At 46.3% G+C, this 24890-nt stretch overlaps 9 protein-coding genes across 9 annotated transcripts; 6 read left to right on the forward strand and 3 right to left on the reverse strand.

The window, feature by feature from the left end:
- Positions 1-6: 6 nt before the first annotated feature.
- Positions 7-1004, forward strand: N7483_003898 (uncharacterized protein; the record flags this gene model as incomplete). The annotated part of the gene is made up of 2 exons (XM_057087335.1): positions 7-423; positions 495-1004. The coding sequence occupies 2 exons, from the start codon at positions 7-9 to the stop codon at positions 1002-1004; spliced, it is 927 nt and encodes a 308-aa protein (XP_056947164.1).
- Positions 1005-3142: 2138 nt separating this feature from the next.
- Positions 3143-4135, forward strand: N7483_003899 (isomerase YbhE; the record flags this gene model as incomplete). The annotated part of the gene is made up of 1 exon (XM_057087336.1): positions 3143-4135. One exon carries the CDS (start codon positions 3143-3145, stop codon positions 4133-4135), a length of 993 nt encoding a protein of 330 aa, XP_056947165.1.
- A 1574-nt stretch (positions 4136-5709) lies between these two features.
- N7483_003900 (uncharacterized protein) lies at positions 5710-10358 on the forward strand (the record flags this gene model as incomplete). The annotated part of the gene is made up of 4 exons (XM_057087337.1): positions 5710-8305; positions 8362-8682; positions 8754-9385; positions 9441-10358. The coding sequence occupies 4 exons, from the start codon at positions 5710-5712 to the stop codon at positions 10356-10358; spliced, it is 4467 nt and encodes a 1488-aa protein (XP_056947166.1).
- Positions 10359-10557: 199 nt separating this feature from the next.
- Positions 10558-12072, reverse strand: N7483_003901 (major facilitator superfamily domain-containing protein; the record flags this gene model as incomplete). Its single annotated transcript, XM_057087338.1, has 1 exon — positions 10558-12072. The coding sequence occupies one exon, from the start codon at positions 12070-12072 to the stop codon at positions 10558-10560; it is 1515 nt and encodes a 504-aa protein (XP_056947167.1).
- A 677-nt stretch (positions 12073-12749) lies between these two features.
- On the forward strand, positions 12750-13565 carry N7483_003902 (HpcH/HpaI aldolase family protein; the record flags this gene model as incomplete). The annotated part of the gene is made up of 1 exon (XM_057087339.1): positions 12750-13565. The coding sequence occupies one exon, from the start codon at positions 12750-12752 to the stop codon at positions 13563-13565; it is 816 nt and encodes a 271-aa protein (XP_056947168.1).
- A 685-nt stretch (positions 13566-14250) lies between these two features.
- N7483_003903 (RidA family protein) lies at positions 14251-14722 on the reverse strand (the record flags this gene model as incomplete). Its single annotated transcript, XM_057087340.1, has 3 exons — positions 14251-14475; positions 14531-14604; positions 14671-14722. 3 exons carry the CDS (start codon positions 14720-14722, stop codon positions 14251-14253), a joined length of 351 nt encoding a protein of 116 aa, XP_056947169.1.
- Positions 14723-15281: 559 nt separating this feature from the next.
- Positions 15282-16657, forward strand: N7483_003904 (gibberellin 3-beta hydroxylase; the record flags this gene model as incomplete). The annotated part of the gene is made up of 4 exons (XM_057087341.1): positions 15282-15527; positions 15588-15713; positions 15770-16361; positions 16413-16657. The coding sequence occupies 4 exons, from the start codon at positions 15282-15284 to the stop codon at positions 16655-16657; spliced, it is 1209 nt and encodes a 402-aa protein (XP_056947170.1).
- Positions 16658-17142: 485 nt separating this feature from the next.
- Positions 17143-19119, reverse strand: N7483_003905 (uncharacterized protein; the record flags this gene model as incomplete). Its single annotated transcript, XM_057087342.1, has 1 exon — positions 17143-19119. One exon carries the CDS (start codon positions 19117-19119, stop codon positions 17143-17145), a length of 1977 nt encoding a protein of 658 aa, XP_056947171.1.
- Positions 19120-20907: 1788 nt separating this feature from the next.
- N7483_003906 (uncharacterized protein) lies at positions 20908-24862 on the forward strand (the record flags this gene model as incomplete). The annotated part of the gene is made up of 5 exons (XM_057087343.1): positions 20908-21888; positions 22079-22211; positions 22341-22616; positions 22684-23914; positions 23974-24862. The coding sequence occupies 5 exons, from the start codon at positions 20908-20910 to the stop codon at positions 24860-24862; spliced, it is 3510 nt and encodes a 1169-aa protein (XP_056947172.1).
- Between the last annotated feature and the right edge of the window lie 28 nt (positions 24863-24890).

Here is a 24890-nt window from a genome sequence, read left to right on the forward strand (position 1 = left end):
TCAACCATGCCGCCGCCGGAGATGTCTTATAGTCCTGCCTATCACCAGGCCAAGGATCCCGTCGGTGTTGCCCCCATAATGGCCCCTCGCCCATCCCGCCCTTCTCTAGAATACCCCGAACCATCCCATCCAAGCCCGTTGCGCTCCGCCGAGTGGATGACCCAGGACGTGAGCCCCCGCACCTCAGCTCCGCGGGGATCGCATGCTCATTCTCTGGAAGCATCGCGGCGTGCTTCTCAAATAGGAGAGGATGCCGTTACACCCGTCTTGGTTACCAACGGCTCTTCACATAAGGAGGAGCGTTCTCGTGGCAGCTGGGCCGATCAACCGTCATTGATGTCAGGCGAGCACTCTCGCGCCAATCAGCGTAATATCCTTGAAGTGGCACCTAGTGACGGGGGAGAAGATGCGCTCATTATGCTGGTATGTCAAGCCCCCTTTGGTTAATTTGAATAATGATAGATCCCTTATGCTAATGACTTTTCGCGTTATAGTTCCGGCTTTCTGTTCCAGTACCACTCTTCTCCTTCGCGGCCTGCTTATATACCTTCTGTGCCATCATCTTCGCCATCCTGATATTTCCTCTCCGTCTTTGCTCTCTTTCCCCATACCTCCGCAAGACATCATTTCGAACACAACTATGCGATATCCTCTCGCCAGCTCTCCACATCCACGAACGGCTTGTCTGCATGCCTCCTCCTACATCCAACCGATCTTCTTCTACACAATGGATCCATTCCGACCCCGACGGCGAAGAGCCCACGGCAATCGTCGATTCAAGTGTCCTATATTCCGTCGGCATGTCAATTGTCGTCCTTGTGATCTCTCCATTCTTCAGCATTGCCATTGTCCTCTTCGCCTGGACTGCAGCCGCATTCTGGGTCTTCGCCATGGTGATGGGAAACCCAGACGGCACAGAGCGCAGTGATGATGGCCGCGCAGCTGTATTGGGTGTCTGCAAATGGTGGCGAACATGGCTTGGCAAATCGCGCCATTTATCATAAACAGATACCCCAAGACGAGCTTCACAGAGGAGAGATGAAGAGATAATCTAGCAACAGGGCCAAACACAAACCTTGAACTGCTCTGACTAAATCTCTCCTCGAAAAAACAGAGATGCCATCTTGATTCGACATGATTCAATAAGAGACCATGCGGAATGACCTTCACTGAACTGACCCTTTCTTCTGCCCATATTTTCTTGTATGTTCAACAGGAGGGCTTCTGATTTGTACACCATTATTTTATCATCTACTTTTTGCGCGGAGTCTGCAGAGGAGTTTTACATCTCCATTTGAATTGGATTGGATTGGCTTACGGCGTCTGGGAGCAGGAGCATGCATGGCCTGGATTTTTCGTGTTTTGATTCCTTTATTATTTGTTGAGAGCGGTGCAGTGCCCTTGCCCCAGCTGCCCAGGTGTACTTGTATGTTCTGGTGGGAGTTTTGATTATCTCGATGCTTATTATATCCGAGGTTGGGAGGTATGATGTGTATGTATGTTTTCACGAGCGTGGATTTGATACCCGGTTGGTTACCTTTTTATCCAAGTTGAATCTTCTACACAATACAATGTAGTAACCATCAACACTATGTAAACGCCTAAGCCAGAGGAGCATAATCTTAATCTGGGGTAAGGACCTTGGGGGAAGTAACCATAGAAAATCACCATGTGGCATGGAATAGAGTTCCAAGGTTATTTATACGTCGCAACTCAATTCACTATTACGGATTAGGAAGGCGGCCCACCCAGATATGGAGATGATGTTTCGAAGTCAACCAGACATGCATCCGCTCCTGGTCATCTTTCGGATGGATGAATCTGCGGAATAAAATGACTCGGCATTGACGCTGTCATATTATCATGCCTATGACTTAGCCGTGCAAGATTGGGGATATTATCGCTACAACTACATTGATTGTAGTATCAGGTTCACTATGCCTGGGCTTCCACTGAGTATGAAGACACTCATTATCTATTTTCCTCTCTTCATAAAATATTGAATATTTCAAGGAAATGGTACACATTTTGACTCCAAGTTTCTTCAACTCGTCGCTCTATTTTGCCCGGTCTGGCAGCCTTGGGCACAAATACATGGGACTAAAGAGTCCGAGGGGAATGATATAGCAGTTTATGTATGGACAAAGCTAGGTTTGGAGACACATGTGCATGGCGCCCACTTGGGTTTCCACCTGGGCAGTTACTGACAGGTGATGTATACTATGACTCCACTTCTCAAATCTGCTTCCCCTCACTGCATGCATGAAAAGTAGAAGCCCCGCACTCATTTAACTTCCAACACACTTCTTCGAATGTTTCGGGCCACATAGCATGCATTTCAAAGCTTTGAGCTATGAATTCAAAGTTAGATCGATTCTTATTGCGAGTGCCAACTCGAACAGTACCTTTCAGCCCACTTCAAATGTTGGCTACATGTAAATTTCATCATGCCAGTAGGAAACGTAACAAATGGATCAAGCAACGTCAACTGGTGACAGTAATACTGGTTGGCGCAACGGAACTTTACAGCATTTGAATGATTTTGACCATGCAGCTCCGGAACAGTCTGTTTTGACTCAGATAAACCGACCTTGTATCCGGTTATTCTAGAAGTGGCATTGTGACTTTATACATGTATGAGCACATATACAGTATACAATGTCAACATGGGCAGGTGGCAGTTCGATGGAGTAATGAGAAAACCAATCAGAGGGTGCCACATCATGTAGCTATTCTCTATTTGGCATTTTGGAGATCTACTCCGGAGTTCGATGTCTGAGTCCCCGTGGGGAATGCATCGACCCCGGATCAGAGGCTATTTCCCCACAGTGTCCAAAGGCGATATTGACTTTGCAGGGATGCAGATCAACTACCTATTGTCATTTATTTGAAGAGTAAGCCATGGACCTTTCTCTGTATATTAGCCTTTAAGATTAGCAGACGGTTAAACCACTTTGCCCGACTTTCAGAATCAATATCTTGAACAGAGGATGCTCAAGTACTTCCAATGTTGTTGGTTTGAATCCCGAAATTAGAATAAATAGCGAAGAAATGACTTGTATTCCAAGGTTGGCACATTTGAATCTGCCATTATCTGCCAGTCACCCGACACGTAGCAGAGGAAAATGTTGTCCAGATCATAATGAGCCTGCCTACCTCAATCACATGGAGAATATTACTACTGTGCAATTTTGTTCACGGCATTCTCATCTATATCGCAAATTATGAAGGGAACATCACAATTCTATCTCTCACGGAGAACTCATTTGCTTCAACCGGGTCATCGAAGTATGTCGAAGATGGTTATTTCCCTGGATATGCCCCAGCGACAAGATATGATCTTTCAGTGGTGGAGAATTTCAAGACTCCCGCGTTGAACCCCCAATGGATGACCTTCAATCACCACAATAACATTCTCTACCTTATTGATGGCGTGACAACTGGTAATGGATCAATTATGGCTTATCGAACAAGCTCCAAGAATGGCACTGGTTTGGTTGAGCTTGACAGTGTGGAGTGCCTCCTTGATGGCTCTTTTGCGACTTTCTATGCCAATGGAAAAGGCCTCGCTGTCGCGCACTTCCTTAGTAGCGCTATACAAACATCTGATATTACTGCATCGAATGGTACCATTAAGCCCTTACAGACCTTTACATCCATCATGGCTCATCCTGGACCCGGGGCTCGACAGAACGCACCTCACATTCACCAGACAATCCCCGACCCACTAGGAGGATACTTACTAGGTAAGAGGATCGAACCAGATCTCATTCATGGGTCCAATGAAAGTTTCGATGATACTATTTTTTCCAAGAAGTTGACAACAATTGCTGAATATGTACTAGGCACCGACTTTGGCGCAGATCTTGTACGCGTGTACGCCATCGATGACGAAACCCTTTTACTGGACAAGCGAGAGTCTCTTAACGCTGCCAAAGGCTCTGGACCTCACCATGCTGTATTTTCACGCGAACCTATTCTCTTCCCCGACGGAGTTGCAAGCTACATTTTCTATCTTGGTGCCGAGCTTGCGGGGACTATAACAGCGTACTGTGTGACCTATCTACCAGAGCGAGAACGTCTCAAGTTCAAATTACTGAAAGTCTACTCTTCCCTTGAGCCTGGAATCCCTTAGCCAGATGTTGGGGATAATGGAATTACGTCCGAGGTACAGCTCACTCCAGATGGCAACTATATTATCGTGAGCAATCGGTTTGATCAACGATACAATGGTACCAAAGAGCAGTATCCACCAAATGGGACGTCTGACACCATCTCAACATTCAGAGTCCGAAAAGATCTTGGGGGTTTACTTGATTTCGTGCAAGCAGCTCCCGCAGGTGGATACGTACCTCGGGCTATGGATTTGAATGCAGCAGGGAACCTGGCAGCTGTTGGAATCCAATATGGACACAGAGTATCCATTCTTGAGAGAGATTTGTGCACTGGTGCTTTCAGTGAACAGGTTGCAACTGTTGAGGTTCAAGGCCAGACCTGGACTGTTGTTTGGAACGACTGAGGCTTGCAGTAATAAGCAGTGATAATATGACGAGGCTCGATTGAAAGTATGTCCATAATGAGGCAGAGGAGATAGCGAGAGAGAAGAGGGCATTTGATCATGAGTTGAAAACTTCTATAAGATCAAATTTCAAAGAAAAAATGCAGATCAACTCCGGGACTCTTATAGAGGCAAAATGTGCTATTCGTAAAGGGAGAGAAACTGAAGTTTGAGGGCGTCTTTAACTAGCTAGCATGCATAGAAAACAATGCAGATCAAAATTTTTCTCTCATGTTGCTGTATTTTTCTTTTTTTTCCCTAAGACATTTCACCTCCACACTCCATCCTTCCGTTGATACAGCCATAATCATGTCAACAGCCTACTTGATTCCACTCACAACTGATAGTAGTATTCAAGACTTGCTACCCTGATTGACATGACTGCACCTTATTTGTTTAAAGCGGTTGGCGCGCTCTTACTGACTTGCTAACAAAAACTCTCCCTCTAGTCACCTCTAGGCTCCACTTTCCCACCCTCCTCCTCCGATTCGACATGCAGGTGGTGGCACAATCTGCAGGGCCTACAACGCACAGCAGGGAGGAAGCTCTGAGTGCACCATGCGTTCAGTCTGCTGAGCAACCAAGAAGATTCTCGTGTACTACGACCTCGGGAGTATCTAGACCGATCAAATGTCTAGGTAGACTCTTGAATATATCTTGAAGATATCTCCGTTTACCCTTTATATCCTGCTAAGCCCCATAATGGCAGTCGTGTAACTTGAACTTAGAGAAGAGGGATGGTCTCTTATGGTTATTCATAGACCCTTCCAATATTAAGTGTAACTTGGATCTTCAATCTAGAATGATAATCTCCGGCACCACACCTGGAATAGATACGGAACCCGGCATGAAAACTAACCGATGCCACGATTTCACCGGCACTGACCTTTCCGGTAATCCTTCATGGCTTGTCCAACCCACACTATCTTCACTCGATGTAGTAATGAAATGATCCTCTGCATGTGACCTGATAGGTACAGCGTTGGTAACTCTTGCGCTTTACTTCCATTCTCATCATCACAACCTTCAATAATCGACTCATTTCGATCTCTTTGAACACTCTCTGTCAAACTAATCGATTGGTTACTTTAGGAACTGAACAAGCTCTTATCAGCGTTGTGTTTGCTCCTAATAATATCATGGCGTTCAATATGAATCTTTCTTCGAATACCGACCTCGACAAGATGGCAGGATCTACCCCTGACCTTCAAGGCTCTATTCAACGCTCTGAAGATCAAGAAACCTTATCAATTGTTGGCAATATCCCTGAAACTAAACGTTGCCTCTCGCAAGACCTCACAGACGTCAAGTTGTTGGCGAGACAATTAAGTCAACACTCCCAGCAGTCTGGGGATTACCCAAATCCTTTCAACTCGAATGACCCGGAGCTAGATCCCACCTCGCATCTCTTCCGACCAGAGAAATGGGTGAGAGGAATTCTGGGACTCACACGGGATGAGAAGACTCATCTGACCCGAAAAGCCGGATTCACCCTCAGAAATTTGAATGTCTCAGGCTCGAGGACTGCATCAAACACTCAAAGTACTGTGGGGGATCTACTGTATGCTTTGTTTGACCTGACTGCCAATTTTATTGGTAATCGTCACCAGCGTGTGCAAATACTACACAATATTGATGCTTTGATTCACCCTGGCGAGCTTCTTATGGTTCTTGGCCCTCCTGGTGCGGGTTGTAGTACACTACTCAAAACAATTGCTGGCGAAACTCATGGTATCACCATCGACAAGGGCTCTGAGTTCAATTACCATGGTATCAGCTTCAAAGACATGCATACACGATTCATGGGTGAATCGATCTATACTGCTGAGCAAGATGTTCATCTGCCAATGTTGACAGTCGGAAAAACCCTCGAATTCGCTGCTCTAGCAAGAGCGCCCAGAAATATTCCAGGAAATGAGGACCGTAGATTCTATGCAAAGAAACTTTGCGATGTGATCATGGCAGTCTTCGGTATCCGACACACAGTAAACACACGAGTCGGAGATGAATACGTTCGAGGGGTCAGCGGTGGCGAGAGAAAGCGTGTGAGTATTGCCGAAGCTGCTTTGAGTGGCTCGCCTCTGCAGTGCTGGGACAACAGTACCCGTGGATTGGACAGTGCAAATGCCATTGAGTTCTGTAAGACGCTGCGACTCAGTGCGGACATCTTACAAACAGCCGCAGTTGTGGCGATTTATCAATCACCTCAAGCTGCTTATGATCTTTTTGATAAAGTTTTGATCCTGTATCAAGGGAGACAGATATTTTTTGGACCTGTCACAGAGGCTAAGAGCTACTTCGAGACAATCGGATTCGAATGTCCTGAGCGACAAACAACGCCCGATTTCCTCACATCCATGACTAGTCCTGGTGAGCGTCGTGTTCGAAGGGGCTTTGAAAATAAAGTCCCACGAACACCAGAGGACTTTGCAAGAGCTTGGACAGAAAGTGGAACACGAAACAAGCTTGTGGAGGAAATTGGGCAATACAATAGTCGCCACATAATCCATGGGCCTGACTTCGAGGCGTTTCAAAAGTCTCGAGACCTCCAGCAAGCTAGATCCCAACGCCAAAAGTCCCCCTATACACTCTCTTACTGGCAACAAATTGTGATCTGTCTTCGAAGGGGATATAGCCGAGTTATTGCAGACCCAACCCTATTGATCGCTTCAGTCATCAGCAATATTGCTATTGTACTGATCGTTAGCAGTATCTTTTTCAAGATGCCTATGACTACGTCTTCCTTTTACTCCAGGGGCGCTCTTCTGTTCTTTGCAATCATTATTAATGCGTTCAGCAGCCAGTTAGAAATCTTGACTCTTTATGCACAGCGGCCCGTCGTCGAAAAACATGCCCGCTATGCTCTTTACCACCCTTCTGCCGAGGCACTTGCTTCAATGTTGACAGATCTCCCAATAAAGATCATCAACCTTATTTGCTTCAATCTGATACTATACTGGATGACTGGGTTGAAAGAAGAAGCGGGAGCATTTTTCTTCTTCCTCTTCACTTCGTTCATGATGGTGATGGTCATGTCGAGCTTGTTCCGGACCATTGCCTCCATATCACGAACATTGGCCCAGGCTCTTGCACCAGTCACCATCTTCGTGCTGGCTCTGGTAATATACTCTGGTTTTGTAATTCCGACAGAGTACATGCATGGGTGGGCACGCTGGATTAATTATGTTGATCCCATTGCTTATGGATTGGAAGCGTTGATGATCAATGAGTTCCATGAGCGCAATTATGCTTGTTCAAATTATGTGCCACGAGGACCTGGCTACGATGAGAGCCCAACAACACGGGTTTGCTCCTCAGTGGGTTCTGTTGCTGGCCAAATTTTGGTTAATGGAGATGCCTATATCGAAGGCTCATTTGATTTCCATCACTCACACAAATGGCGGAACATTGGAATCATGTTCGGGTTCTGGGCATTTTTCACCTTTACATATGTCCTTGCAACTGATCTCATCTCTGAAAGGAAATCAAGAGGAGAAATAGCTATTTTTCCTCGAGGAAAGACCCCAAATCATGGGCAGGTGACTGTGAGTGACTTTGAAAATGGTAACGAAAAGGTTCTAGTCAGTGAAAGTTCCAATTCTGAATCAAGAGACGTGCCATCTGGAATCGTGAAGCAGACTGCGATCTTTCAATGGCAGGATGTCTGCTACGATCTCAAGATCAAGGATGAGAATCGACGTATTTTGGATCACGTTGATGGGTGGGTACAGCCAGGCACTTTGACAGGTAGGTTGACCCTTGATTTCCTTTGAAGTGTTATCTGGCTCATCATGTTTAACCAGCTCTCATGGGAGTGTCTGGAGCTGGGAAGACTACACTCCTCGATGTTTTGGCCAGTCGCAGAACTATAGGCGTAATAAGTGGACGAATTCTGGTCGACGGACAAAAAAGAGACAGCTCTTTTCAACGAAAGACCGGATATGCACAGCAGCTGGACCTGCATCTGGAGACTTCGACTGTCCGAGAGGCTCTGAATTTTAGTGCAAGTCTTCGTCAGCCGCGATGCATTTCACCTTTAGAGAAGAGGAGATATGTTGAGGATGTAATTCAGCTATTAGAGATGGATGAATATGCAGACGCCGTGGTGGGAGTTCCGGGTGAAGGTAGGCTCTCCTTAGCAGGAAGAAAGTTCGTGATATGGCGCACTCAATTCTAAGGCTAATAATATCTATAGGACTGAACGTCGAGCAAAGGAAAAGGCTCACAATTGGCGTTGAGCTTGCTGCCAAGCCCGAGCTTCTCTTATTTCTCGATGAGCCAACATCGGGTCTTGACTCTCAAACCTCATGGTCAATTTTGATGTTGCTACAAAAGTTAAAGAGCAACGGTCAAGCAATTCTCTGTACCATCCATCAGCCATCGGCAATACTCTTACAACAATTTGACCGACTTCTTCTTCTTGATAATGGTGGAAGAACGGTCTACTTTGGACCAATGGGACCGTCAGCTTCAACTCTGCTGACATACTTTGAGAAAAATGGTGGCTATCCCTGCCCAGCCGATGCAAATCCTGCTGAATACATGCTCGAGGTTATCGGTGCTGCACCGGGATCTCGTACAGAGATCAATTGGCCTGCTGTATGGAGACAGTCACCAGAGATAGAGGCAGTCCGTGTTCAACTTGAAGAATGGAAGAGAGATCGTCCCCATCAATCTGCGACACCATCAACCCAAGATCACCATTCATATGCTGAATTCGCAGCTTCTTTTCCAAATCAATTGAGGGAGACCCTAGTCCGTATTTTTAAACAATATTGGCGGACTCCAAGTTATATTTATTCTAAGATCGGTCTTATCGTCGCTACAGTAAGGAGAGTCTCTCCTTTCAATACATAATGAGGGCTGACATTCTTTTCCATAGGGTCTTTTCATTGGGTTCTCCTTCTTCAAGGCGCCAAACACTCAACAAGGACTACAAAATCAGATGTTTGGTCTTTTCATGCTTTCAACCACTTTCAATCTCCTCGCTCAACAAATTATGCCCCAATTTGTGACACAAAGAGCACTTTACGAAGCTCGAGAACGACCAGCAAAGACGTACTCATGGGCAGCTTTCATGTTAGCAAATATTCTTGTGGAAATACCCTGGTCATTACTATGCTCAGTGTTGTTGTTCGTGACATGGTATTATCCTATTGGTCTCTATCGTAACGCAGAGTTCACAGACACGGTCCATGAGAAAGGAGCACTAGTCTGGCTCTTCATCCTCACGTTTGTGTTGTTCTCTAGCACATTCGCCCACCTTGCCATTTCAGCCATTGAGACCGCAGAGACTGCCGGAAACATTGCAAATCTATGCTTTTCGCTGACAATCTCGTTTTGTGGTGTACTAGCAGGCCCGAAAGCTTTCCCCCATTTTTGGATCTTCATGTACCGTCTCTCGCCATTCCACTATCTCATATCAGGTCTGCTGTCTGCATCTGTGGGAGGTGGACATGTTGTGTGCTCCAAGCAAGAGTTCCTCCATTTTGATCCGCCCTCGAATAGTACCTGTGGTGATTACCTAGCGGGCTACATCCACATGGCTGGCGGATACGTCGAAGTTCCCTCAGCTACCAGTGCTTGCTCCTTCTGTCCCATTTCGGAGACCGACAAGTTTCTTACGGGGATGTCAACAAGTCGAGATGATGAGTGGATGAATTTTGGACTCATGTGGATTTACATTGTGTTCAACATCATTGGTGCCGTCTTTCTCTATTGGGCATTTCGGGTCCCAAGGAGGATAGAGATCCATGAGACGGTTACTGCAGATGAGAGGGAAAATCTAGCAAGATCATGACTTGGAGCTTGAGCAAAGTATGGAATAGTAGCTATGAAAGAATGTTATAAGTGATAATCTACAATTTGAGAGATCATGAAGTCTTGATACAGGGCGGTTTACTGGCAAAACTTTGGACAGTTATTCAAGCTCTCAGTTAATATTGCATACATGTGCAGGTTCCTATATTCCAGTAGTAAATACGTTGTTCAAGTTCCACCTAGTACATTTCATATCGCCAGTTCAGCTGGATCATCTCATCAGTGACCCCTCCATTCATTGCCTTGGCAATCTCTGCTGGGTCACCCGAATCAAGTCGCTTGTTTTCGCGCAAGACCAACCAGCGATAGACGGTGATCGTCACCCCCAGCAAGAAAGCACTTGCCATCAAAGTTCCAAATGCTGCATAGAAGTGCGGCGACGAGTAGTATAAATACGAGGCCCAAATATTGGAGGTGCCTCCAATGGCATTAACCAGAGCCGAGGCTGCTGCACGCTTAGAAACCGGACGTGTAAGGTGAAGGTTGATTGTCTTGAAGAGGAGCAGCTGAGGTCCCACGGAAGCAAACGGTAGCATGACCATGGAGAAATAGCGCGCGCCGGTATTTAGTGTAGCCATTGAGATGACATACATGACGATTGATATAGCGATGCAAATCAGAATAATCGGATAAGCTGTATTCTTTCGGTCGGAGTAAAACATAATCACATAATAGACAGCACCGGCCAGGATATAGGGTGGAGCAGTCAAGAGCAAACTGATAGTCGAGGAGAACCCCAAGGAATCCACGAGGGTTGGGAAATAGTTAACAATGGATCCTTGGACCTGAGAGAGCATGTTGCAAAGTATGAGTAGGATCAACTTTGGATCCGATAGGGCTTTCGCAAATCCCCTCAGTACAGACTCCTGCTCCGTACCCTCTGCTGCACCAGCCTCAGACTCGATGCGCCATACAGCAAGATCTCGTTGTTCTTGAGATAGCAGGCGACAGTTATGCGGGAACTCTGGCATGATGCAAGCACATATAATACCAAGGCCGACTGTGGCACTGCCCTCGATGATGAAAAGCCACCTCCAGCCGGCAATCCCATGGACGCCGTCAAGCTGTAGGATTGCTGCAGCAAAGAGACCTCCAAAGGCATTTCCAACTTGCTGGGCAATGTAAAGGCCGGCGATACGCTTCCCGAGTTCTGTCCTTGTATACCAGGCAGAGAGAAAGTATATCGCACCTGGGAAGAACACTGCTTCAGCGGCCCCAAGAATGGCCCTGACCGCGAGGAGCTGACCATAACTGTTTACAGCAGCGGTAGCAGCTGATATGGCGCCCCATACGGCCACTGCAGCACAGATATACATTCCTGGCCGCGAAATCTTTGTTATAAGGAGGTTGCTGGGGATCTGAAAGGGGAGATAGCCGACGAAAAGGATCGAAACAGCAGTTGCGAACTGCTGAGTGGTCATATGCAGGTCTTCGGTGATGCCTTGAAGCTTGGCAGAGGCAAGGTTCTGTCGGTCGATGTAATTCAAGATGTATAGAATACCGATTGTCGGCAGGATGATGAGGTCAATCTTTCGCACGATCTTCCTACTGAGCTGAGCGATCTCATCATCGCTCAGCCCTTGCAGGGATTGGGGCAGTCGTTTGCTTGTGTCACCAGGAACATCGAGTTGACCCTCAGCATAGGAGAGGGCATCATCGTCAACAATATGTTCTGGGTCTTTCTTAACGTCCATTGCAACGGAGCAAGTGAAAAAAAAAGAATTCTGAGTGGGCAAGGCGCTCTTTCGATTTTGCTAGATTAGGCCGTCCTTTGAGGGTCAACCCCCAAGGACTACCTGTATAATAAGGTCGGAGGTATCTCCTATCACTCTGACCTCTTCGTTGTCTGGATATCTCTGGTATCAGCCGACTAATGAAAGGGCGTCCATTGGACTGGATTGATTCGTCGACTCATAGTGGATCCATTGTTTAGATTCGAGATAAGCGGAGGAAGAGACGCATAGACAAGTATCAGTGAGCCAATGACATTCTACTTCCCCAGATAATGGACGATATGACGGAAATCCTGGGGTCCACGCAAGAAACTAATGACGGGAGTGGGAGCTCAGAGTCATCCGAGAGTGGGATTGAGCTCCTCCCACTGAGTGGGGCTCCTCCTCCCATTAGCGGAGCCACATACATTTTGGAGTCAACTTGAACTCAATGTACCATGTATGGGAAATGGGTGCAATGACCGTGATCATGCTGCAGTCAGGTGTAATCCCCTATTTCGTGTTCTTCAAGAGGATAAGTAGTCGCCTTCATTGTCGTTAGCCATCACAATTTTCATTCAGCTTCAATCCTAAGAACAGTGTTCATATCATCCTAATTTGACCTTTCCTCCTCAATTTCTTTCTTCAATACAGTCAAAATGACCATCAAAATGGAATACCCTACCCCACAAACAACTGAAATCCAAAATTCACGATTAAGGCTGCTCAACAAGCTCAAATCCAATGAGTTCCCTGTCTTGACATTTATGGCTATTCCTTCCGTCCGGATGGCCCAGATTGTGTCGCTGACTGGTCTCGATGGAATCATCGTGGATGCGGAGCATGGCCATATTGGTGATGATGCGATGCACAACTCGGTCGCTGCAATCTCATCACTTGGTGTCTCCCCGGTGATCCGAATCCGTGGACCTGCCCATGACATTATCAAGCGTGCCCTCGACACTGGGGCTCACGGAATCATGGTGCCACAGATCAACAACGCAGAGGAGGCACGACAGGTTGTCGCTTCCTCCAAGTTTCCTCCTCAGGGTGTCCGTGGCCAAGGCTCTGCCTTCCCAGCAATCGGGCACGGTTTGACAACTCCCGAATACATGAAAAGTGCCAATGAGACGATCATCACCATGCTTCAGATCGAGACCAAGGCTGGAGTGGATAATGTTGAGGAAATCGCCGCCATCCCTGGAGTTGATCTGCTCTTCATTGGACCTAATGACCTCGCTCAATCCCTCCTCGGCTACACTCCTGCTCGTGGAGATGAACCTGAATTTATTGCCGCGGTCGATAAGATCATTGCGGCGGCCAAGAAACATGGCAAGTGGTGTGGACGCATGACAAATAACGGTGCCGCGAGCAAAGAAGGAAAAGCCAAGCAGTATGACATGGTAGCAATGACTGGAGATACAAAGGCTATCCAGAACTGGTATATCGCAGAGTTGGAAGTGGCACGATCATGAGTATCAGTGGCGCAGGGAGGCAAATAACTTACGGATAGACATGTACTAGTGATTATGTTCAATTGAAAGAATTTTCCCATGCATAGTCCGAGTCTTAGTGTAGCCCCAGATGTATAGTATTATATAGTTGGTGAGTACGATAAGAGCCACACGAGACGCGGCAGATGATGTCTAGTCTGCCTAGGTCGTCGTTTCAAGGTCGTACAATACTATCATTTATCATGCCAGGGGTCTGGGCACTTATAGAATCCAAGTGGTAACAAAGGGGGGAGTTCGGATTATCAAAATAAAATCCAGACGAATTCCAGTAACCAGACGAATCTTTTCGAAGAACTCTGCCCTCCTGACGCAACTTTTCATCCCAAACAATGGCATATAGCTACTAGATCACGACCCACTGCTGGGAAATCTGCACGATCGGGATGAATCTGGTGAAACCCCCCTTTTGAATGCGGCCATATCGATGGGATTTGTAAATGAGGACTGGATCGGACGAATCAGTAACGAAAAATTTATCCAGATAGAAGAGTTCTTGAACTTCCTTCTGGATCAAGGTTGTTCACGAAAAAGATGAAAGATAGATGGCCACAAGAGCTAGCCCGTCGTGTTGACTACTACGAGTAAGTCTTCATCATCAAAATTTAAAGTGTACAATTTAATTGATGTCTATAAAAATGATTCCTTTCTATGCCTGCGCGATACATTCAATCTCAATGACAGTTCCTTCACCGGGAGGAACAGCCTGTAGGCAGGATCTCGAAGGCATAGGCTTAGGCAGAAAGTCGATGTATACTTCGTTCATGGCAGCGAAATCCTTCATATCGGCCAAGTAGACATTGTACTTGACGACCTGCTCCAAGGATGATCCGGAAAGCTCCAAGACTTCCTTCAAATTTTGCAGAACAGTTCGCTAAGGGCAGTGTTAGTCTGTTACATACCACGACTCAATACATTTTTGTACTTACTGTGGCTTGTTTGATTTCTCCTGTGGCAGTTTGACCAGCGCAGAAAACCAGACCTGGAATCTTAGTGGCGGGAGCTGTCAAGTACAAAAAACAGGTCAGTAAAAGTTCAAGTTCAGTTTAATTTTGACCAGAAGACTGACAGTTATGAGGCTTAGGAGGGAACTTTTCACTGGAAATGAGTTGGCGTGACATTGTGATGAGGGGGAGTATGGATAGCGGAGAGAGAAATGAGGTAGTAGAGGAGTGAGATAGTGATTTGAAGACAAAGAACCGGATGCAACTGGAGGCTTAAATCATCCGTTTCAAATCGATTGACCTCTCTTTACTTCACATTTGCCGATATATTCGTGTTGACTGCGATCGCATGCCGGAGGAGCTCCAGGTAGATGTTGATCGCCCCACCAGGGAGGAGCTCCCGCTGAATCGCGCTGATCACTAGATAACCGATACGCATGTGGGTCTTGAGTCTGACACAAGGAGGAGCCCCGGACGATAAGGTTGAGTCTCGAGATAACAGGATCAGAGAGGCAAATCAAGATCAGGATCATCTTGGTATTTGGGGAAAACGAATGAGGAGAGTCTTCTTTGGGCTCCTCTTGTCATTGTAGCAGATGGTCCGATCCGAGTGGCTTGAGCTACCAGTGACCGGTCTCAGTAGACAGCAACTTAGACATATAATACCTGTGATTCAGAACGCAATTTTTTGTACAATACTAAACATTGAATACCATTAGTTCTTCATAGATTCAATATGGCACCTGCAGCTCCTTTCAACCCACCCTCCGCAGATCTAGCGGGCAAACCCTACGTATCAGAATGGGTTCCTCCTCCAGTGACTCAGGAAAAGCACAACTTCGCTGAACTGAAGTCAATTGACTTGTCATTGCTGGATTCAGAGGACCCTGCAGTCGTTGAGAACCTCATCCAGCAGGTGAAGGTTGCTATCCGGGACGATGGGTTCTTGTTTCTCGAAAATTATGGTGTCTCTCTAGAGCAGGTGAGAAGCAATCATAGTGAAAAGCCCATTGTGGATAATGCTAAATCAAGGTATTCATAGCTTCATCGCCAATTCTCTCTGGCACAGTACATGTACAAAAATATCAGCGATCAGGACAAGCAGCGCCTATTGTTCCACCCTGATACTGGCAATTGGTCGGGTTACAAGCACCCTTACGGGTTCAAAGTAAGAAATCATCTTCCAAAATGCTTAAATCATTACTTACCTTTTCTTTCCATCAGCGTCACCGTGGCCCTGCTGATGGTATCGAACAATTTAACTGGTATACCCCCGACTGGGAGGACATTGAGAACCGGGTTCCCAACTGCTTGCACCCCTTCATGGACGAGATTGAGGCATTTTCCAATTATTTGACAAAGTCAGTAAACAGACGGCTTCTCACACTTTTCTCTCGGGTCCTTGAGCTGCCCGATGACTATCTCTGGGATAATGTACAGTCACACGGTAGTCCAACTGGTGAAGGCTACTTTCGACATGCATTATTCCGACCGGTGAAGAAGGAGACCCAAGAGGCGTCCAACGGCCTCCGTATGCACGGTCACACCGACTTTGGCCTGACAACTTTACTCTTCTCTGTTCCTATTTCTTGCCTTCAGATCTGGGGTCACGATGAGAAGTGGTATTATGTCCCTTACAAGCCAGGCGCATTGGTGATTAATATTGGCGATACTTTGGAGATCGTGTCCGGTGGACACTTCAAGGCTACTCGACACAGAGTATACAAGCCACCTGTTGACCAGCTGAATGAAGAGCGTTTGTCGCTGGTGCTTTTCAACAGCTCTGTCGGTAACCTGCGGATGGCTCCCGCATCAGGTAAGCACCCCCAAGACGAAACCGCTCTGAACTATTCTAATTTTTCAATAGACTCGCCTCTCATCCAAAGGGAAGGCTGCGTTGAAGAGCAGGGCGTCTACAAGGAGTTTAAGAGACTCACCGACGAAGGACGACTTGTTCCAACCAACCGTGAGTGGAGAGAGATCCAAATCGCCACATGCACTGACCCAACGGATACGGTCAACAACCGGGTGGGTGCTCACCAAAGTATTGTTGATGGCAAGGTGATGCATCAGCGCGAATATATGGGAGTCAAGGTCGTTCTTCCTGTCTAGGCCCGTTCTGTGATGTTAATGCGTGATGGATTTCTGCAAATTTTAGTTCTGATCAATATACTACAATTCAACTTCAACTTCAACTTGACATCTGGATTTGAGTGAACGTATAATGAGTTCAATGTTTGATAAGGATCGGTGAGTTTTTCAAATACCAATATTGATTGAAACCATGCCCCTCTCAAGCGGCAACCAGAGATATGTATGGAGTCCACATCATGCCAGTGCCCAGGTGATGTGCAGCTCAAGTCCTAGTATCAAAAACGTAGCACTACATAAAGCCTGAGACTGATCGATAATCGATCCATTGATACTACATGTAGAATCGCCTGTGATCATTGATATACATTAGGATAATTTTGAAATGATAAGGTATTTTCAATAGCCTGGGAACTACATAGTATAGTATCTCAAGTAGATTTACATATAAGCTGTCTAGACCAGTGTGTTCTAGACAGCATAAGTTATAGCACAATATAAAAAGTTCAGGGTACAGAGGAAGATTCAAGTGTATCCAAGCATGAAATGATCAGTTGTCCGAGTTTCCAATGCCTCCTTCGGTCAAAAACCATTCGTGCCCAACTTGTGGCACCATCCAAATCACCATCCGCCACTCCAACAACTTGCATGGCGCCAGGCACACCGCCACGTACAAGTTGCCAAGCATTCAAAAACGCCTTATAAGCGTACAATGTAACCCATGGGGCCTCGGCATCAGGAATCAAGGTCTCATCCAAGTACCTGAGGAACCACTGCACATGCGGCTCAATGGCCTTGGCAGTGTCAAGGTCACTTGAGAAATCATAAGAAGGCGCTAAAGCCGTTGATTGATGCAGCATAGCGTCCAAGGTACCCCCAACAATACCACCCGTGTGTGATGGAGACCACAACTGCAGTTCTAGCATAGCAGTCTGCCACGTTGCCATGTATACGGCAGCGTGTGTTGACCCCGCCGCATCCACTTCTGGGTAGATGAAGGATAGTAAAGTGGCGAGTGAAGTTTTCAAACATCCAAATCTCTCCATACTCAACATTCCGGTCATTGTAGACCAACCTGATATTTCACGAGCACTGGATATCAAAAATTGTGCGATATTGATTGCACCATATGGATCAAATGCGGGAATTGCAGCTAAATCTGAGTCACTGGAAAGGAACAGACGAACGGCATCGGCATATCGCACAGAAGGACCAGAATTGTTCACTAGCAGACGACGATGGGCCCATTCTGCGGACGAAGCAGCTGACCATTGGCTATCGGGACACGGTAGCTCGTGCTTGATTTCCAAATGAGAGATGGAGCGAGGGACCGATAAGAATTGATACCAAAGCGCATCGATTTGATGAACAGCAAACGATGTTCGCTTGTGAGATTCGGCCTTAACGAAGTCTTGCCACAGTGAATCCAAATCTTGGGCAGCAGAAGAGCCGGGTGGCTCCGGCTGCATCATTCCACTGGCACGAGCAAGAGAAATCATATTCGAGTGCATTTTGAGTCCATAAGCAGAGTCGGTGCCACATAAGTACATCATGGCACAAATTTGGAGCAACAAGTATGATTGAACAGTGGTGATGCTAGACGAGAAATCACTCGTGTCGGTTTCCTCAGAAGCAATCAAGACCCGAGCCTGGTGAAAGCAACGAGATGAGAGACTAACACCGGAGCCTTCCATATGGCCATTATCTGGATCCTCCCCATATTGGTATCCAAGCGAAAGCATCCCAAGTATCAACTGAGCCGGTAGCTGGGTCGCATCAAAGGTGGGCCGGTGGAGGAATGGGATGAAGGGCGAGACATGTGTGAAAAATAGGTCGCAGCCACGATTTATTTGAATTGGAGATAACGAAATTGCTTCTTGTGGAGGGGTAAGGCCAGTCACTAGCAGTGTATCGGAGATGTCGGGGGTGGCGTTGATGTTAGTTGGAGATGATTGGTACGTAAAGTGCGGTGATACGGCACTGGAGTCGAAGCGGGGATGGGAAATCTGCGGACGATCAAAGAGGGTGGTTCCCAAGAGGAGGTTCTGCTCTAAGCTGGTCGCATTTTGAATAATGAGGTCGATGGCGAGGGAATCATCAGCTGAATTAAGCCCTTCTCCCATTGAGGACAGAGAACAGTGGAGGTCCGCTGTTTGGATCTCAGCCTCCTGCGATGAGCCTCTCTCTTCAGTCTGCTCGGGCCATATTTGACGAGCCTCGTTGACATTTGAATGCCGCTGCGACTTCGAGGGTTGTTGTGATTCATGTTGTGGATGTTTCCTCTTCATGTGTCGGTGTCGGAGGTCTGCCCGAGAAAATGTTACCGGGCATAAGGGACAAAGGAGGATACGTCTCTCCTGGGGTTGGTTATGGACCGCAGTATGACGTTTCAGGTTCTCGCCTCGACTGAATCGCGAATGGCAAATAGCGCACTGAAACGGTCGATAAGGCGGCTCCCTCCTCGGTGCAGTTGTCGTTGACATGGCTCAATGGGTCAAGCAGGTGAATTGACATTGATTGAAGTGGTTGAGCAGTGGTTGAGTATTAAGGACCTCTGGTAGAAATAAAAGAAGGTTCAAGGCGGCACCAATGCCCCGGACTCGGTCTTTCCCCGCACAATCCCCCACGTTGACCGTATACCCTCGGGATGAATTGAAGCAAAGTGATGTTCAGGTTTGCAAACTTCATCTATTTCCTAGAGTGAAGAAGGACTTTTTTTCAAAGAAAGAAGAATATCATTATCGATAACAACGATAAGGGACTGGCAATAAGCTAGCAATCTACAGATGTCGCGTATCACTGTCTACATGGTGTGGGGCCCAGTCGAACCCCCGCGTACTCGCGAACAAATGACTGTCGGTCAGCTTATCTGTCCAGTCAGGTCCGATCCACATCATTAACCTAATCCAAATACCGAACCGTTATTGTCCGAGATTCTGTGACCAGATGACTTAACCAGATGACTTATCAGAAATTGATGATTACATTCAGACCCGGAGTCTCTCCGTCCATTTTTGGGATTACCTTTGTCAACGGTGAATAAACCGTAAGTGTCACTAGGGTAGGTGGATCCGGCAACGGACGTTGTGTATCCGACTGTTACATACATGTTGTATCATGATAGTATCCCCAGAGCCAAAACAGACTTGCTCATATAATCTTCCAGGGCTGACTTTTGGGCCCTTTCGCATTCCAAGGTTATCAGATAGCCTGGAGGACTCTTGCCACCTACTAGTAGTAATCAGTCCGCACATTTCAAATCCGGTAAGCTGAGTACATGCGTATGTTCAAATTTTTTAAGTAATAGTAATTGTGAAAGATTTGGTTAAACATTGAAACTTGAAGTAGTACCTACTCCAAAATTATCAAATACCTAGGTACATCCATTACATCGTTGGCTACAACTTTTAACATTTGAATAAAAATTACATACAAATTACTTAATTTCACAGAGAGACTCGGATGAATATTAGCATCAATTGATAGAGCAGGCGATATTTCAATTTGAATGTTACTACTAGTAGGTATATCTCAGGTTGATATTCCAATGTTCTATTTAGGTTTGATATGCCATTCATCTTATGATAAGACAAGACCGCTATGGATCCGGATGATAGCCCTATACTAGACATCTCAAGTGCTCAAGTGCTGGATATTTGAAATAAGAACACCCTCTTTGTCTTCAAGTTCGATGTTTTTCTCATTTTCAAGTTCCTACAAAGCACCAGAAGTTGAAGTTAAAACTGCACTCTTTCAGTCCGCCTTATTCGAGCTTTACGAGTACTGCATGCCACTGACAGTGCCTAGTAGAACCTTGAACCGCTATTGCATTCCAAGGTTCCTATGTATGCGGTTTCAAACATGAATGTTCAAATCAACATTTGAAGTTTGCCTTCAGATATCAATATGTGGGATTGATACATGTATAGAAGAACTCGAAGTTACATCAGGGAAATTGAACAATATTAATACTACATGTACTCCGTAGTACCTACTGGTACTAGTACTGGTCTGAAGCTTAGATTCGATACAAAAGAAGCAAACACATGTGCATGGTCCTATTCTTAACTTGAATCAGTAACGCGCACGTCCATATGCATCTGTACGGAAGTAGTTGGGTGTGAGATCGTGATGGCTTAGCGCTCGCTTCAAGTTCTTGACCCCGCCCCCGACCTTTGCTGTTCAAATGTTCATTCCAAGATGCAACTCTATAAGTTCCGTTTCACTCACAAGAAAACCTTGTAGGACTTCATTATCAACTCGAATCCATCATGGCTGCCACCGATGCCAGAACTGTCTTATCTCATGACGATTACACGGTCGGGTGGATATGTGCTTTGCCGCTAGAAATAGCGGCTGCGGAGCTGATGTTAGACACAATCCATCCGAGGCTGGTGAACCCGCCTACTTATCAGAATACTTATACCTTGGGAAATATTGGAGAACACAACATCGTTATTGCCTGTTTGACAACCTATGGAATTGCGCCAGCTGCAGTGGCCGCCACGCGGTTGCTCGCAACCTTTCATTCCATTCGATTTGGGCTGATGGTCGGCATCGGTGGAGGCGTACCAAGCAGCAATGTAGACATTCGGCTAGGCGATATTGTGTTTAGCTGCCTGGAGGGCACATCTGGTGGTGTGATCCAATACGATTTTGGGAAATCGTTACATGACGGTCGATTTCAGAGGACGGGAATGTTGAACCAACCCCCGATTGTTTTGCTCGGCGCTCTCGCTACCCTACGAGCTCATCATCTCACCAAGAAAAGCCAAGTGCTGCAGTTCACGTCTGATATTCATGCCAAGACAGAAGAACATTATCTTGCTGCAAGATTTGACCATCCAGTCCAAGAGGATTATTTATATGAAGCGGAATATGACCATGGTGAATCCGATACATGTGTCGATTGTGATCCATTGAAACGCATTGCACGGCCTTCGCGAGACTATCAAGGACCACTGATTCATTATGGACTGATTGCATCTGCGAACCGGGTAATGAAAGATGGCCAAATGCGATACCAAATGGCTCAGGAGTTAAAAGTGTGTTGCGTGGAGATGGAAGCGGCGGGGCTGATGAATGATTTCCCATGTATCGTCATCCGAGGCATATGTGACTATGCTGATTCTCACAAGAATAAGGAATGGCAAGGGTTTGCGGCTGCAGTGGCAGCGGCCTATGCCAAAGAGCTACTTCTGGTGGTTCCGATCCAGGAGATTGAGAAGACCCCGAAAGCACGAGATACTCTTGTAGATCCTACTAGGAGCTCCAAGAATTCCATACCTATTTTTTCAAGATCCCGCTAGCTCAATCTTTTTTTTTACTAACTGGACTTTGACATAATCAGTTCATCTCTTTCATATCCCTCTAGATCTCATTGCTGTACCGGTGATTGAGAACTTCGTGGGTCGTTAAGCCGAGTTAGACCACCTATGGCAGTATTTCAACCCCATCAACACAACGCAAAAAGTTGCAATTCTTCACGGACTTGGTGGGATAGGAAAAACACAGTTGGCGGTCCATTTTGTTCGCGAGCACAAGCATGATTTCACCGCTATCTTCTGGTTAAATGGTAAAGACCGAGGCATGCTCCTATAATCCTTGAGTTCCATCTTGCCTCGGTTACCGGGACAGCCCCATACAATCAGTGATGGGGGTGATGGGGTGGAACAATGAGCTGGACAAGTGTTAAAATGGCTAGCAAAAAACGGTAACTCGCGCTGGTTAATTGTCTTCGACAATATCGACCAATACGACCCAAATGATCCTGGAGATGGGAACCTATATGACATTAAAAAGTTCTTTCCTTCAGTAGACCATGGTTCCATTCTCATCACCTCTCGACTCCTAATGCTCACCGAACTCGGAAAGCCCTTTCCAATCCGTAAACTTGGTTTGGAGGATACTGCTCAAGTCTTCATGAAGAACATTGATCTATCAGGAGATAACACCACTGGGGGCCTTGAGAGCAGTCCAGGTATGTAGTACAGGACAAACATATGCTGACAAGAGATCATAAAGATCATACTAATACCGACATATAGATGTGATCCTCTTAGCCGGGCGTCTTTATGGATTGCCATTAGCCATTGTTATCGCGGCGGCATTCATGCGTGAAACCGGCACTAGTATCACTCAGTACTTGACATATTACCAGCAATCATGGCCAGACCTACAGTCACAATCATCTCCTGGAGGTCAGTATCAGCAAGGCAACATACTACATACATGGATGATCTCATACAATGAGATCCAAAATCGGGATCCAGACGCAGCAGAGCTCCTGCTGCTACTTGCCCACTTCGACAATCGTGATATTTGGTATGAACTGGTAGAAAACGCTTCGAAGAGCTCCGATGTGCCAGCCTGGCTCGAGAGAGCTATATCAAGTGAACTTGCTTTCAAAGCCCGCGTGAAGTCTTTAATCGAATTCTCTTTTCTTGAGACGAAGCAGCAGGGAGGAAGCTATACGATGCACCCTGTAGTACAGGATTGGTGCCTCTATATTACCAGCAGCCTGAGGCGCAGAACCCTGAATCCAGTTCACCATTTGGAACTAGCCATAATATCTGTCGGTGCCAGTGTTCCCACTAGGAGGGAAGGTAACTTTACAAAGCTGCATCAACGGCTTATCCCACACGCGAATCTTTTACGCATAAGCCAGGAATCATTACAAATGGACCAATTTTCCACCAACAATATTGCTGTTTGGGATTCATTTAATGCAATTGGGCTTCTCTACAAGGATGAAGGAAAACTGAAAGAAGCATATGAGATGTTACAGCGAGCGTTGGCAGGTAAGGAGAAAGCCCATGGCCCAGACCATATATCCACTCTTAAGACAGTCGGTAACCTTGCGATTCTCTACAAGAAGCAAGGAAATATTACAAAATCAGAGGAGACATACCTGCAAGCGCTGTCAGGTATAGAGAGGATTTGTGGACCAGAATCTAGATCCACTCTTATTACACTCAATAACCTCGGGACTCTCTACTATCATCAAGGAAAGGTGAAAGAGGCAGAGAGGATGCTACTGCGAGCGCTGGCAGGTAAGGAGAATTCTTATGGACCAGAAAATATACGCACTCTTGATACAGTTAAGTCCCTTGGGATGGTCTACTCCAATCAAGGAAAGCTGAAAGAGGCAGAGGAGCTGTATATGCGAGCACTGGCAGGCTATAACAAGGATCCAAGTCGTGGCCCAGAACATCTGTTCACTCTTGATACAATACTTGAACTTGGGGTTCTCGAAAGAGATCAAGGGAAGCGAAACTGGTAAACTATGAGAAGACCCTTGGTCCAAACCACAGATCTACTCTCAATGTCGTCCTTAGCCTTGAAGGTCTCTACCAAAAACAAGGGAAGCCAAGAGAGGCAGAGAAGGCATATCAACAAGCGCTGGCAATTTTTGAGAAAACACCTGGTTCAGAAGATGAATCCACTCTTCATGCAGTCCATCTCTTGGGTCTTTTCTATAAAAATCAAGGGAGACTACAAGAAGCAGAAGAGATGTTCCGGCGAGCGCTGGTAGGCAGGGAGAAGATCCTTGGCCTAGATCATAAATCTACTCTCAAGGTAGCCCTTAGCATTGGAAATCTCTACTCCAGTCAAGGTAGGCTGAGAGAGGCAGAAGAGATTTACCAGCGAGTGCTGGTAGCCTGCTTTGAGCAGCCTGTCATTCAAGATTATCTATCTATCCTTAATAGACTCCATAATCTTGGAAGTCTCTACGTCGATCAAGGGAATCTGAAAGAGGCAGAACATATTTACCAGCGAGCTCTGGCAGGTTATGAGAAAGCCCTTGGTCTAGATTACACATCTACTCTCAAGGTAGTCCTGAGCCTTGGACATCTCTACTCCAATCAAGGGAAACTAAGAGAGGCAGAAGAGATTTACCAGCGAGTGCTGGTAGCCTGCTCTGAGAAAGCTATCAATCCAGAATATTCATCTATTCTTGGGGCAGCTAGCAACCTTGGTGCTCTCTTCGTCGATCAAGGAAAGCCGAAAGAGGCGGAAGAAGTTTTCCAGCGAACTCTGGCAGGCTATGGAAAAGCCCTCGGGCCAGATCATCAATACACTCTTGTAGCATCCAGAAATCTTGTGGTTCTCTATTTCATGCAAGGCAGACAGAGAGAGTGGGAAGACATGTGCCAGAATGTGCTGGCAGCATATGAGAGAGTCATGGGTCCAGATCACCATGAGACACAGGCACTTCTAAAGTAGGTCAGCGAGGTCAAAAATTCTGGAGATT

Source organism: Penicillium malachiteum (genome assembly GCF_028827825.1).
Source record: "Penicillium malachiteum strain IBT 17515 chromosome Unknown utg000002l:1.0-8849297.0:1.0-8852440.0, whole genome shotgun sequence".
In the NCBI taxonomy this organism is placed as follows: Eukaryota; Fungi; Ascomycota; class Eurotiomycetes; order Eurotiales; family Aspergillaceae; genus Penicillium; species Penicillium malachiteum.